The 14,423-nt window shown below is 43.9% G+C and overlaps 8 protein-coding genes across 8 annotated transcripts; 5 read left to right on the forward strand and 3 right to left on the reverse strand.

The window, feature by feature from the left end:
- Positions 1–141: 141 nt before the first annotated feature.
- On the forward strand, positions 142–1,105 carry L199_001155 (uncharacterized protein; the record flags this gene model as incomplete). Its single annotated transcript, XM_064886912.1, has 3 exons — positions 142–536; positions 598–687; positions 802–1,105. 3 exons carry the CDS (start codon positions 142–144, stop codon positions 1,103–1,105), a joined length of 789 nt encoding a protein of 262 aa, XP_064742984.1.
- A 449-nt stretch (positions 1,106–1,554) lies between these two features.
- Positions 1,555–4,037, forward strand: L199_001156 (uncharacterized protein; the record flags this gene model as incomplete). The annotated part of the gene is made up of 5 exons (XM_064886913.1): positions 1,555–1,657; positions 1,743–2,235; positions 2,346–2,791; positions 2,871–3,021; positions 3,119–4,037. The coding sequence occupies 5 exons, from the start codon at positions 1,555–1,557 to the stop codon at positions 4,035–4,037; spliced, it is 2,112 nt and encodes a 703-aa protein (XP_064742985.1).
- A 377-nt stretch (positions 4,038–4,414) lies between these two features.
- L199_001157 (uncharacterized protein) lies at positions 4,415–5,833 on the reverse strand (the record flags this gene model as incomplete). The annotated part of the gene is made up of 10 exons (XM_064886914.1): positions 4,415–4,495; positions 4,572–4,618; positions 4,735–4,955; positions 5,019–5,051; positions 5,124–5,149; positions 5,202–5,269; positions 5,330–5,402; positions 5,542–5,612; positions 5,733–5,752; positions 5,814–5,833. The coding sequence occupies 10 exons, from the start codon at positions 5,831–5,833 to the stop codon at positions 4,415–4,417; spliced, it is 660 nt and encodes a 219-aa protein (XP_064742986.1).
- Positions 5,834–6,212: 379 nt separating this feature from the next.
- Positions 6,213–7,468, forward strand: L199_001158 (uncharacterized protein; the record flags this gene model as incomplete). Its single annotated transcript, XM_064886915.1, has 4 exons — positions 6,213–6,371; positions 6,471–6,567; positions 6,629–6,658; positions 6,726–7,468. The coding sequence occupies 4 exons, from the start codon at positions 6,213–6,215 to the stop codon at positions 7,466–7,468; spliced, it is 1,029 nt and encodes a 342-aa protein (XP_064742987.1).
- A 247-nt stretch (positions 7,469–7,715) lies between these two features.
- Positions 7,716–9,250, reverse strand: L199_001159 (DNA repair protein rad18; the record flags this gene model as incomplete). Its single annotated transcript, XM_064886916.1, has 6 exons — positions 7,716–8,060; positions 8,127–8,199; positions 8,272–8,458; positions 8,553–8,812; positions 8,879–9,000; positions 9,083–9,250. The coding sequence occupies 6 exons, from the start codon at positions 9,248–9,250 to the stop codon at positions 7,716–7,718; spliced, it is 1,155 nt and encodes a 384-aa protein (XP_064742988.1).
- Positions 9,251–9,588: 338 nt separating this feature from the next.
- L199_001160 (uncharacterized protein) lies at positions 9,589–11,257 on the forward strand (the record flags this gene model as incomplete). Its single annotated transcript, XM_064886917.1, has 7 exons — positions 9,589–9,592; positions 9,658–9,745; positions 9,797–10,053; positions 10,119–10,268; positions 10,326–10,468; positions 10,536–11,154; positions 11,226–11,257. 7 exons carry the CDS (start codon positions 9,589–9,591, stop codon positions 11,255–11,257), a joined length of 1,293 nt encoding a protein of 430 aa, XP_064742989.1.
- A 439-nt stretch (positions 11,258–11,696) lies between these two features.
- Positions 11,697–12,157, forward strand: L199_001161 (uncharacterized protein; the record flags this gene model as incomplete). The annotated part of the gene is made up of 2 exons (XM_064886918.1): positions 11,697–11,774; positions 11,843–12,157. The coding sequence occupies 2 exons, from the start codon at positions 11,697–11,699 to the stop codon at positions 12,155–12,157; spliced, it is 393 nt and encodes a 130-aa protein (XP_064742990.1).
- A 1,257-nt stretch (positions 12,158–13,414) lies between these two features.
- Positions 13,415–14,308, reverse strand: L199_001162 (uncharacterized protein; the record flags this gene model as incomplete). The annotated part of the gene is made up of 2 exons (XM_064886919.1): positions 13,415–14,037; positions 14,098–14,308. The coding sequence occupies 2 exons, from the start codon at positions 14,306–14,308 to the stop codon at positions 13,415–13,417; spliced, it is 834 nt and encodes a 277-aa protein (XP_064742991.1).
- Positions 14,309–14,423: the final 115 nt, after the last annotated feature.

Raw genomic sequence — 14,423 nt, forward strand, 5'->3', positions numbered from 1 at the left:
TACTGCACGGTGGCACCGTACACTGTATCGTTAACTCATATAAGAATGTAGAGAAATGCAACTTATTGTTATTTTCGTTTTCACACTTGAAACAATTTCACCCATCTCTAGTACTCATCTTAAGGTCATTTGTTAAGTAAAATGACATCCCAAGTACAAGAGAATACTCCGACGTCAGACTGGGAGACCGTAAGGTCGACCATGACGATGTCGGAGGCCTGTGCGTGGGAATCACTCGATGTTGAATCCGTGATTGATGGGGTTTGCCACCCCGTATCCACCACCTCCCCCCAACCTCCTCTTGGTCTCGAGGTTTCACCTCCTCGAACTATCAGAGTGACCGCCTCCCCTCTCCCCTCTCCTCCCTCGACTCCTCCTTTCACTCCTTTCGCAGTCTTCTCGACTGAGGAGATGAACAGAGTTCCTCTTCCCTCCTTCTCGATGCCTCTCCGTTCCGACCCTCCCCCACCCCCTCAACCATGTCCTCCAGAGATCCCCAGAGAGGACTCCATGCCTGTTTCTGTAGGAGTGAGACAGTGAGTAAACGTCTTCTATACATACAGAATTGATCTTCATTGCTAATTTATCTTCGTATAGGTCGGTAGAAGGTGGCGACCGAACGGTTGGTGGCAGTGGCACCGGAGGTGAAGGAAGTGCCTCGAGCACTAAAGAGGAGAAGAAAAGAAAGTAAGTAGGAATGTTTTCTAATCATATTCCTAATCGCACATATATTCATCACGAGATTTCGTAAATCATTACAACAAGTTTCTAATGCTAATTTCGATTTTTCATCTCTTATAGGAGTGGAGACTTGTCCTCTTCGGGGGACGAGTCTTCAGGGCCAGTGACTCCTAAGAAGAGAGTCACGTACTTGCCCACCCCTTCTCCCTCTCCCACCAAGAGGAAGAGAGGGCGACCGCCCAAGCCGGTCGCACCTCCTCCTCCTCTCTTCTCGGGTGCGTCTGTGGTGCCAACACCGCAGACGTTCTGGGAGGTGATCGAGGCCCAATCCTGGGATGAGATCGACAGGATCACCAGGAAAGGGTGGAAGGTACCTCAACGAGGACCGGCCAGGGAAGTATGGTCTAGGAAAGAGGATGAGTAGGTAGAAGATAAACCAGACCAAAAAACCAAAAAAAAAAAAAAAAAAAAAAAGGAAAAACATAAATACAAAAAAAAAAAGGACGATCGTATGAGAATGAAAATAAAAGAGATAAGAATGATAATGAATTGAAACGAAAAGAATGCATACGATTGAAAGACAGCATGACGAGCAATTATCTCCCGTAGCAACCTCTTCAGTTCACTTCTTCGCTACTAACGAGATGTCCAGTGCCACATTCAAGTGTAGGTACAGTACGAGATGTTTTGATATTCAGGGTTCGACTCTGCTTTCGGATCTGACCACCCACGCGATTGACTTGTTACCTTTGTTTGTTTGGTTTCTATTTGTGATCTTACACTTCACTCAACTTGCAATTCCTCATTGTTCATTCCGTTGTACATACACATCTCAGCTCATCAAGTATCACCTGAGTGTGAGCTGTACTCATCATGGCTCAACGACAGGGAAGAAGGTCATTAGGTCTCGCACCTTTACCTGGATTACCTAGCAAGGTAGATAACGGGTTGACCGAAGCTCAAAAGTTTGAAGACTGTAAGTCCCCCCTTATACTTCCCGTCCCGTCTACCCTTCATTGTCAATGTAAGTTGCTGATTGCTGCTTCCTGCTCCCATGTCAGTTCGTCGCAGACATAGCAAGCAGAATAAAGATATCATCCTAGATAACGTATCTCGTAAATCGATGATCAAAGGCTTACAAGATGATATCGCTGCGTTACATACGGAATTACTCGAAGTCAGACAGGCCAACTTGATCTTACAAGCGAAGATCAAAAGAGTACAGAAAGATGCGAATAAGAATATTCTTGGTGGAAATGGATCACAAGTTTTCGAAGCGCTCAATCAACTCATATCTGCATTCCCCGCTCTAGAACAATTACGAGACAATCTGTCGACTACAACAGCCCTGCAGGAAGATGAAGATGGAAGTCAGAGGAAGGGAAAAGGGGGTATGGGGAATGGTTGGGTAGTGGAGAATACGTATGCAACTCGACCTGCTGAAGTGGCAAGGCAGAATCATGGATTGTGGTCTTTAGTGGAAGCTAGTGAGAATGGAAGTGAGAGCGAGAGGGAGCAGCAGGATTCTAGGAAATCGAAAGTGAAACAGAAAGCGTGAGTAGTCCAAACAAACTCCATTCTCTCATCGTCCACCAGTGTGAAAGTTTATCATCGCCCATGGAGTTGTGTAAAACTGATGCAAACCGTTCGCGATTTGCGAACAGTCGTCATACGGGTGTAGGATCAATAGCCAACTCACGTTCACCTCGACGGTCCACTCAAAGTCCCATAGTGACATATGTCGAAATCAACTCCCCTTCACCCTCATCGTCCAGAAAGTCCGTATCGCCCAGTCCCAGAAAAGCCAAACAGCATATTGTCGGAGAGAAGAAACAACGTAGGAGACGAGAAAGCGGATTAATCACCATCCCACCGAAATCACCCTCACCGTCACCATCACCCAATCCACTTATGCATGAAGACGTGGGAGAAGCATCGGAATGGGAGGAAGGTAAAGCGATAGAGCTATCGCCGTCTGATACCAACCTTAACGAAGATGTCTCAATGCCTCAAGATATACTTAATTTAGCTCCAAGCGCAACTGGGTCTGGGTCTGGGTTGAGGGAGGTAGAGTTGATGGATACCATAAGGGAAGTGAGCAGTTCAGATAGTGAGTTGATCTGATTCTGTATACGTGTTTTTATCGAAGAGGATTTGACAATAAACTGATTGTACGATGATTAACGCAGGCGGTTCAGGATCCTCCTCGTCCCGTCAAAGACCTTCGACTGGCTTACCTGTACCTTCGGAAGAGTTGGGTAACGTGGAACAAGAAGGAGGTATAGGGAGAGGTAGGAGATCCAGGTCTAGTGTGAACTATAAAGAACCAAGTTTGAGCAAGTGAGTCCGACCCTATTTTACGATGTTCGGCTGTCTTGTCAGTAGTAGTAGCCCTTCTTTTGATGGTCGCTGATGAGTTCATGGATCTCATGAATAGGAAAATGCGTAAACCAGATGGAATATCCACTGAAGAAGTCTTATTATCCACCAACAAACCGCCTTCACGAAAATCACTCATACCGAATCCAAGTTCTATACTTCCTCCTCCTTCCACTTCGTCTCTTCGACCCAGTACACCACGTAGAAAACCTTCTTCTTCGTCCTCGACATCGACGTCGGAATCTCCTTTATCACCTGTGCCGGCATCTTTTGAAGTCAGTCAATCTAGAAATACGTTAGGCCTGGCTAAACGTAACGACATGAGAAGGGAATCTACACTACCTAATCCCGCTAATCAGAAAATACCAATAGAAGGAGAAAATAAAGATGAAGAGAATGATGTGGATGATTTAGTTGATTTGCAACTTGAGTCCGAATTGGGATTGGGATATCAAGATGATTTGGATAATGTTCAACTCCGAACCGAGAAATTAATATTGAACAGTCCATCTAAACTCAAACCATCATCAGTATCAACGAAGAAGAACGGTCGAAAAGATATAACGCCTCCGAATCTACCGAACTCAGCAGACAATAATCTACCATTACCAAAACGAACTTCCTCGTTGTCGAGTACGAGTAGATCGACATCTTTTAGACCTACTTCCGTAACTATCGCTTCCAAGGACTTTTCCGGATTAGGGCTAGGTAGACCTATCATGCCTTCTTTTAATACTGGCTCGAACATCGCAGGACGCCGAAATATCACACCTATGCCTACGTCCCATGCTAGACTTTCAGTTGATTCGAGCAGGAGGAAGACGGAACAGGAGATTCAAATTTTGGCTGAAGGCGATAATGTTAACATCCCTACTACCACGAGCTCTACAACAACCAGGAAGGTTTCAGGAGGTGATACGTTGAGTAAGAGAGGTACGATGTCAACTACGAGAAGAAGGATCAGCGCAGCTGTATGATTTAATTTCGTCAGTCTTATGATTTCGTGTAGATTTCGGCATATCACTGGATCCTTTTCTCTGTTTGTTTCTGGTTTATCTTTGACTCTGAAAAGCGTACACTTGCATCTAACCTCTTGGTCTTCTTGTATTTGTCCTTCAGTCGGATATCATAGATCAATATCGATATAGTATGAAAACCTTATAATTAGCAAGTTGTCTAAGGGAGTTTATTCGACCTTGTTGAGACGGAGTATGCAGATACATCGCGTTGTTAACGAAAAAGGATATACAGAAATATAGACAGATAAAAAAGATGAAAACTGAATATAGCACAACATGGTCAATCACCCCATCCCTCATCGCCATCACCCCTCATGATTCTCTATGAATGAGAACTAACGACGTCCAGTTTCATCCAAAATTGTCTTATTGAACTCCTCCAATGGTATCAAATCTTTTTCAGAGAGAAGTTGGAACTGTCCAGCAAAGGAGCATTTTCAAATGAGCATATCATATGCCCATTCGCATTCAATATTTGAATGTGTCACTCACCTCATCAACAAATAATAAGAAATGTCTATAGTTCGTATTCAAGTGAGCTATCCATAAGAAATTGCCTTAGTGAGTTCCATCTGTTCTTGTTGAGAAATAGATGATGATCTGTTGCCGACGTCGCTGTCGCGTCATCTACCGAGCGTAAGAGTCCAAGACTCACCTTCAATACCCAAAGCGCAAACCTGATCGAAATGACTATGATAGATATGTGCATACACCCTGAACAGTCTCCTCAAGATGGTTTTGGCAGTGTTCATAAAAGTTGGTGGGAACCTTTTCCCAATCTGTTGAGGGAAATGTTTCTCATCATCTAAAATCGATTGAGTCCATGTCATCAACGCTTCGACGTATGCTGGTGCGGAAAGATGAGTCGGTTTTTTACTGTGAATTCGTGAAACGATTTGTCAGCTTGGTCCTAGAGTAGCGAGGTCCGAGGTGGCTGACTAATTCTCCCCATCTTCCCAGAAATATTCGTACCTATATCAAATGATCATATCAGCTAAAGTTCCATAGGTATCTTTCAAACACAACCTTCAGCTGAGCACTCACTTTGGACCAGCATTCATGATCGGGCACTATAAGGCAGTTGAGTCAGCTAATGACCATGAGAGCGCAAATTCAGCTCACCTCGGTAGGTGTGCAGAATTCAGATATGGTACCGTACAACATATTAACGTGATTGAAGAAATCGACCACTGTGTTTCACTCTGGTATCAGCTGATCAGTCTCCATTCCTGTGCCAGCTAAACGCTTACCATGAACAGCTATCCATTCTTGCAAGTCTTCACCTTCTGGTAATTGCACTGCTGTTCGGAGGTTGCCTGAGCCCTAACAGGGATTGAGAAATATAGAAGTCAGCGTGTGGATTATCGTTTAAAGAGGATATGAACAGATCGTAGGAAGACAGAGAGAATATCTTTCAGTCATCTGTGAAGAGGAAGAAGGGAAGAGGTGAAATACTACCCACCAAAGTCTGTTGAGCATATTGCTTCAATTGCCACTGCTTCGTCCCCTCTGGTACTTTCTTAGGTTTGAAAGCTGTTCGTCGTGGTATATCAGCTCCCGAGACTGACATGAATCCTGATACATCATCCCGATCATACCGATGGATGTAGAACAAGAGTCGACGGGGAGCTGTTTAGTGGTACTCTCACTCACTTCGGGATTGATTACCTTTCCTGAATGGTGTATGGGATGTCAGCTGTGTTGGGGCCTGCGCTATGACCGGAGGCGGCTTACAGGTTGAATAAAGTGGACATTATTCCTTGAGGTTTCTGTGATCTGGTGACAATCTGATTGGGATGAGGAAGAAGAAGAAGAAGAAAGAGGATAGATAGTTTGTCGTTGATGTTACTGTTGTTGTCGAATGGTGGTTCAACCTGTCTTGATTTCTAGATCATCTGAAACTGAATTCGGCTGTTACGCGACGCGACACACAATCTGACGCTCGAGCTCGCTCACATGAATTACCACTTGGGAAATTTTGGGCCAACGGAATCAAATTAGTCGACCGTGCTTCTCTACCTCCACCTCTGATGTCCATGTCCCATATTTCATGAAGGATGACACGTTGAGAAAGTCAACATCAAACAGCTCCTTCTCTTCCCCCTGCCTTCTTGATGGATGTATCATAGCACAATGGGCACTTCGACCTACGTCGCCATCGCCTTTTTACCCCTCATAATCCTCCTTGCCCCGTACTACATCGAGCCATACCAATTATGGGATCCCATAGCCCTCAACGATCAAGCGGACGGGCAGAGACAGACTAAATGGTGTAATATGGGATGGTGGGAAGTTAGTCGGTCAACGATAGCTTCCAGTATCTCGTTGGAGAAGAGTAGCTATCTGATACAAGAGAGCCCTCACTGACCAATATATATCGCATTATTACAGGACACCGACTCTTTCCCCTCAGCTGCCAACGCCCTGGGTCAGAAGCTGATGAATTTCGCTAAAGAGGCTGGATATGCAGGAGGTGGAAACGTGTTAGGTAGGTCTCCGGCAATTGCTCTCCTTGCATGCTAACCACCTACTGATAATGTACTTTACAGATATAGGACACGGTGCAGGAGAATCGTTATGTAAGAAATCCTTTATTCAGCTAGTTGTCATCCAAAACTCTCCAAGCTGATAATACCCCTATCGAAGTGTTACATCTCAACTCATCGGCTCCACCCAGACACCTCCATGGCTTGACATCTCTTTCAGCCGATACGAAATATGCTCAAAACCTACTAGACATATACACACCTGAGAGAGCCATATCTACCAGTGTCCAATTATACACCGCCCCTGCTCAATTCAATCCAACGAAAGACTTAAACCATCCTTTGAATGGTATGAAGGGATTTATGGGCGAGCAAAAACGTGCTTTGGCTTATTCAGATGAAGATGAATTACTCGAAGAAACGGATCTCGACCTAACTCAGGGTCAAGGTCAAGGGCAATTGACATTAAGTGAAGATGCTCCACCGCCATACGATTTGATTTATATTTTAGATTCGATATATCATTATCCACCTTCGCTTATACCCTTCCTTCAAACGCTCAAACCTGTCTTGAGGAAAGATAAAGGTATAGTAGTATATACGGATATACTCCCTCCTCGGAAGGGGCTATCAAGGTGGAAATCTTGGTTTGTATCTTACATTTTATCTGTACCATTACCCAATCTTACTGATCGCTCTGCGAGTTTGGAGGGATATAAAGAAATGTTAGAGAAGGAAGGATGGAAAGATGTGGTGATAGAAGATTGGAGTGAGGGAGTTTGGAAGGGATTCTCAAATAATTTGATTGGCAGAGGTGGAAGATGGGAGAAAGTTGGAAGAGCGGTCGAAAGAGTTGAAAAGGAAGGTTGGAGATTTGTAGCTGTTAGAGCGAAGAAGGTATAACAAACAATGTCAATTCATACAAATTTTGGTGTTATAGGCAGATGTAAGTCGTAGAATTGAATACCGGAATAATGCATATATAAAATACAAATAACATACTATGCGATGGCGCCAAATAGCTATGAAGACAATATTAATCGATGGATGATTCGGTATGGTGAAATGATGAAATGATAATATGACAACATAGAAAGCTCTCGCTCAGTAATCTCTCCTCTTCTTAGCACTCTTTGAAAATCCCTGTACCTTACTCCACCTCAATAGCGTTATCCTTCCCACCTCCCTTCCCGTCCTCCTGTTCTTTCCTCTTCCTATCCCTCTCTATAATCTCTTTTCTCAATTTCTCAAATTCACTTTTCTTATCTTTCGCATATTTTTGTAACCCATCTTTACTACCTAGTTGATTGATCATCTCATCTTTCCCTCTTTCCTTATCTCTTTTCTTCGAATTCTCCATATCTGATAATTTCGCTCTTAATGCCGATAAGGAAGATGGATGGGAGGTATCAAGATTGGAGTTGAAGAGGATTATCCATTCTTGAACTCTACTTATCAACGTCGCTTTATCTCCTGTGGTAGGTAAGGAATAATCCTACGACAAGATGAGCATCAGCTGACTTGATAAATCGGGGGGATCCTTTTTTTCGTAGCTACTCACGGAAAGTATAGAGCGTAACTCAGCTGGTGTGGCTAATGCGTAGTTCGGTTTGGTTATCCGTTTCATTTCGACCCTATCTCAGACTATCAGCTAGATTCCTTGGAGCGCTTTTGAATAGTTGAATCGTCGCAGAATAACAACTCACTCTTTATCTTTGTTCTTTGAACCTATCGATTGACCTGAGAATACTTTCTTCCAATCTGCTTTCTGGTTGCCTCTCCCACTCCCGTTCCCATTCAACTTACTTTTCGGCGGCGGACATCCCTTTTCGATATGTAGTGGTATCGAAGAGATAGGTAAAGTGGCTTGACATATCGGACAGGGAGCTTCGTCTACGTTTTACAGCTTAATCATCAGCTTGGATTTTCAAACATGAAACTGAAATTTGAGGAAGCAGGAAGCTAAAGGTGAAGAAGATCCACGTACCATTTTCAGTTAATTCCTGTACTTCGTCATCTTGCTCATCCTCTGCCTGCCCATTCTGCCCTTCTTCATGATCACTCTCATTCGATCTGCGTGATTTAGTTGGACTTCGCGATCGACTTACACTCGCTTCTCTACTCGAATTCGGCTTGATACGCTTCGAACCAATTGAATAGGAAGGTTTCGAATTTGGTTCTTGCGCCGGACGTTTCTTCGATATTTGCGGTTGTGGTGATGGCTTTGCCAAATCGTATACTATTGGTCTGAGGCCCAAGATCGTATCAGCTGATACTCTGGCTCCTGCCACAGTAACATGTGAGAGAGCAAACCTTGATTCCTCCCATGAGTCCGTTATCTCCTCCAAAGCTCTATTCCTCCTTATCTGACCTTCTGAAGCGGGTTCATTGCATGATGGACATTTCTTCAACACGTTCAGCGAAGATCTGATGCACTGTATGTGGAATATTCTTCAATTACATGATCTGCTATTTTAGGGTCGTCCCCGAATCTTCCTTCAGCAGATGAGCACTCACCGAGGAACAAAATGAATGACCACATCCTATCGATACGGGCGCTTGGAATGGTTCTTTACAGATTTGACAAACTACCGAACGATCTAGTCTACGTAGTTGCGAATAGGCCGATGGAAATGGAGGAGGTTCGTCCATTGACGAGAGGAGAGGATGGGATGACATGTCCATCTTGACGATGGTGGAACGTTGATCTAATGGTGAAGAGGAAGAAGGAAGAGAAGGAAGATGAATGAATATCTATCTGATCGATTTATGTTCTCTCGTAATGTTTTCGTTTTCTGTTTTTACTCATACGCGTCAGTCAAAAACAAATGTGCACCTTAACTAGAACACGTGTCTTCACTTTCCCACGGTATGGGTTCAAGCATACGTCGGTAAAATACCAAAGTGGAGGATGTTTATGTTTATTATGAAATTCGAGCAAGTTGTTCTTCCTCTCTCAGCGTTCTGTGACAGGATACAGAGTATATTCATAAGAGACAATCTGGGAAGAGAGACGGGACGATATGAGTAAGCTTCTGAGCCATTTACTCTAGGAAGAATGTAAGAAGCTTATGATACTCGACTTCGAATAGCTGGCACTATCTCCCTCTTCGCGGCTGTATTCTTCTTCATCCTTTATGTAGTGGTCTGGTCTTTGTGCCTGCTCGGATGGAGGACAGCGTGAGTGACTTCTTACACAGGCGTAAGAACAATACTGATATATTTTTTCAGCCGCATACGATATGCTCATCCTACTCTGCCATCTCGAATATCCTCACTCTCTCCTTCTTCCGCTCCTGGAGTAACAATCATTCGACCATTATGCGGATTAGACCAAAACCTGTATAATACCTTGGAGAGCTGTATGAAGCTTGATTATCCCAAATTCGAAGTGATATTTGCACTTCAAGACGAAAATGACGAAGCATTACCTGTAGTTAGGATGATCATGGAGAAGTATCCCGAAGTCAATGCTAGAATCATTATAGGTGAGTAAGCTATCGGATTCCCACATGTAGCAGACTCAGCTTACGTATCATTCTCTACCAAATAGATGGTACCAGAATTGGAGTAAATCCCAAAGTCAACAACCTTCTTCGTCCCTTCCAAGAAGCAAGCTATGACCTTCTATGGGTGATAGATTCAACGATATCAGTGACGCCAGGTACACTCGGTAGAGCAGTCGAAGCGTTCTTGTCCAATCGTACGCCCTATTCAGCACCGGACGATCCAGAATCTTCACCACTCATGTCTATCGCAGATGACGTGAGGAAGCCACCTATGTCAGGGGAAGTAGGATTGGTTCATCAGGTTCCCATCGCACTATGTTATCAAAAGACATGGGGAAGTCTGATCGAACAGGCTTATCTCAATACCACACATGCTAAGATGTACCTTGCTATCGTGAGTGAATCGTCAGCTGTTTTATTAACGGATCACGACCAAGCTGATTTGACGCTTCACTCCTTAGAATGCAGTCGCAGTCGATTCATGCGTTGTTGGAAAATCCAATTTGTATTCCCGAAGCTCGATATCCCAACTTACAACACCTTCACCATCTCTCCGTCAACTACCAAATCCTCCTACAGGTTTAGCAGGATATAGCCCTTTTTTAGCTGAAGATAACATGATAGCTCTCGGTCTATGGCATCAACTCAATCTTAAACACGCTATGACCCCTGATGTCGCATTGGATTTTCTCGGTGCGTTATCGGTAAAAGACTATATAGATAGGAGAGTAAGGTGGTTAAGGGTTAGGAAGAAGATGACACCGATAATTGCAACATTGTTAGAACCATTTACTGAATCGCTAGTAGCTGGATTATACGGTTCATGGGCTATACAACGATTACTCGGTGCCAATATCCCCGCTTTGTTTCTGGTTCATCTCTTCATATGGTTGATGGTGGATCTGTCGACTAGAAGATCGTTAGAAACCAATGTTAGATCGCTGAAACCGCCTTCCTCACAGGGCGTGTTTCTGTTGGCGTGGTTGGCGAGAGAATGTCTGGCATTGCCCATTTGGTTGTTGGCTATGACTAGTGATGTGGTGGTGTGGAGAGGAAGGAGGTATAAAATCGTTTCGTCAGGTGAGTAGATCAGTTACATCGATTTGTCATACCATTAACTGATAAATGAATAATTTTTGATGGTGTCATAGGTGAAGCTATAAGGTTGGACGATGATCGATAGGTTGAGTTGAAGATGGAACCGTATTTTGGGAAATACCACTTGCATAATAGCTACAAATCATAGTATTTTGATCCTTTTTTTTGCATAGCACAAAAGAGCTATATGAGACTAAACGATATGCAATGACAAGTCATCAGAATTTCCTCAAAGAAGGTTCACAAGTCTTGTGTCAGGTTAAGTCAACCTTAATTCGCTGAAACAGACAGCGATAGATTGGTATATCGCACGGCAAGCAGAGTACGTACACGAAATGATAAAAGCTGTTGCCGAACGATATAATCATGCCTCTCAACTCTGACGATAGATCAGAAGCATAACATATATAAGATGGAGTCTTCTTTCACGATTTAATCTTTCACTCTATCTTCCTTTCCTGTCTGTTCAACCACATCATAACATTTCAATATAACAACGCACCTTTCCAATAGCAAACAACAAGATGTTACGTCTTCTCAGATCACCTCAACTCTTGAGATCCAGCCTCTACAAGACTCCAATCCAAAATGTTCACAGAAGAGTAAGTTATTTCAGTTTCTATCGCGTCTGGTGTCTCAATATGGGTGACAGTACTGAATAACTGAACAGGCGAATCATACTTCTGGCGTCACCCAATCATCAACCGCTACTCGTACGAGCAATCCCAACACCAGCTCAAATTCAGATTGGATCAACGCTTTTTTCATGGGATTGACCATGGGACCAGCTCTCTATTGGGGGATGTATATATACTCCAGCAGAAATGAACGAATCCAAAAGGAAAAATGGGATGAGGAGAAATGGAAGAAAGATGTTTTGAGAGAACTCAAAACGCTTCAGGCCAAGATGAACGATAAAACCATTGGCGGCATTGGCTTTGGTGGGACTTTAGGTGAACGTCAACACAAGCACAATCTTCAATAGGAGATACCCCTGTGGACTTTGTACATTCACTAAATGATTGGAGATGACTTTGATACTACTCTTAATTTTGATCAATCTACACGCTGCTATGTGTGAATGGTTTCACTTTCGGTGTATAGCTCCCAGACCACAGTACAATGCTCTCCTCGAATCCGTTCATCTCGGAGCATTGCCGTTTCGAAGCCTACATTTACCTCACTACGAGTGGCGGGACGAATGAACCTATACCATGGTATCATTGCGGCCGACCATTGTGAGCGGCAAAAGAAGTACCTAAGCCCTTTCTCTGAATAAGGTTGGTATCACTTAAGGTTGACAACATGCCGTTGGTCATATAATCGTCATTGCTATCGTATCCCCGGTTGCCAGATTGACGATAGCATTCCATAAGTATTTTAGCTTGTCTATCTTCTCTTCTTTCATTTCCCAAACTCGATAAGATACCAACAGAAATAATTCAGCTCTTATACACCAGAGAGCATTTACCAATCATCCAAAACATGTTCAAAATCACCAGACATTTACCTATTTTCCGCTCTCTGCTTTGCCGAAGTAACCCAGGCATCGCGAAAACAGTGAGTTGCTCGAATTTACTGTAATTGCATAACTCACACATACTTCCTGGTGTTCAGCTGGCTTACACCCGAGCGTAGTGGCTGGCTCCTACAGAGGTGTCAAGACTCGATTACCTGTGTACGCACTTCCAAGCTTTCTGCTATGGTGGGATCGTTATGGGGTTACATGAAGTGCAGTTGAGACTGGATGACATTCTGGAACAAACGAGTCAGGTGAAGGACAAGCTGGGAACCCATGGTGGGGTCACAGTAGCGTTAAATCATCTACACTTGGAACTGAAAGATGTTTCAAAAAAAGTGAATACGGTAGATCGGGAAATGGTAAGGATGATTGGAGAATAATGGAGAGGTTTTAGAGGATGTTGATGCCGTGGGCTAGCGTCGAAAATAAGGGCGGTGAGGCGTTTGGTAGATACTTGATAGCAAAGGGAAGACGAAGACGAAGAATCACCAGATTTGGATGTATGCGCGTATCAGAAATGCACTTGAACGAGTGCAAGACTATGTATGGAGCGTTCATCTCTAATATACATGTGACGGCCATGAGAATGATATCAATCCCTACTGATTTTTCCCTTCTATCGTGCGACCTTGCTTTTACTATGAATTCCTGATGCCATCTAACATACATATGACCTTCTTGCCATTGTCTCCCTTCCATCATCAATACTGTCTTCACCACTTAAGTCGCCATCTGTCCGCCCATTCCAGTCACACCAACAACATCCCTAATCTTCGCTGCTTCCCCAGCACTCAATTTCCCTTTCATCGAAACCAAGAACGTCTCCCACGCCGCATCCGCCTCATCCTCAAGTGGGAATTCGCTCACACACAAGGCATGTATCTTCTGCCAGAATTGAGGGTCGGCGATAGTCTGATGGAAAGATGCTGAGGATACTTGAGGTTGGGGACCGAGGGGTGGGGCGGCCGAATCAATATTGGTAAGAGGCATTGAAGTTCCCGGTTCGATCCCATCAATCGAAGTCGTAATGGTCAGCGCGGGAGGGGCGGGTGAGGTAGAAGATGGCGCAGTGAAAGTAGCTTCGTCAGAAGTCAGTTCCTTCGTGGTAGCAACTTTGACCATGAGATGCAAGATCGCTCCATCTTTTATATCGTATTCTTTAAGCAATTTGGTATCGGTCAAAGCTTTTCCTTTGAGTAATAGCCTCTGACTATCTGCTGAAGGCGCTGTAGCGGCTGATTTGGCGATTTGTGATTTGAGGTCGGTGACTGTATCGGTAAGATTCGCGGTGATAGGTAAAGTGAGAGAGGGTTTGAGACATTTTATAGTGATTGTTACGGTATCTATCCACAAGATATGTAAGCTCATAATCCTCCGGTCTGTCATGGTCGGCGTCAGCTTACCTTGTGAAGGAGTATCAACATCCATACCCTCCGCTGAAGGTGGTTCAGCAACTTCTACACCTACTACAGCTACTTTCCTAGGTCTATCTTGGAGAGGGGTAGAGAAGTCTGCGGGATATTCTACCTTGTGAGAAGAGAGTCCTTCGGTATATCGCTTGATGAATGCTCGCTCTTCGTTGAGCTTGTCACCGTGAAGTGCTGCGTCTGTCATCGTGTGTGATTATGAGGTGTCTGTTTGAGGGAATGAAGGGTGAGATCAAGATGCTCGGGATGGCATTGAATGTTTTATCGTTGGTGTAACTATGTCATTTTGACGTGTTGCAGCT

This window comes from Kwoniella botswanensis, chromosome 1, assembly GCF_036426115.1.
Source record: "Kwoniella botswanensis chromosome 1, complete sequence".
NCBI classification, from domain to species: Eukaryota; Fungi; Basidiomycota; class Tremellomycetes; order Tremellales; family Cryptococcaceae; genus Kwoniella; species Kwoniella botswanensis.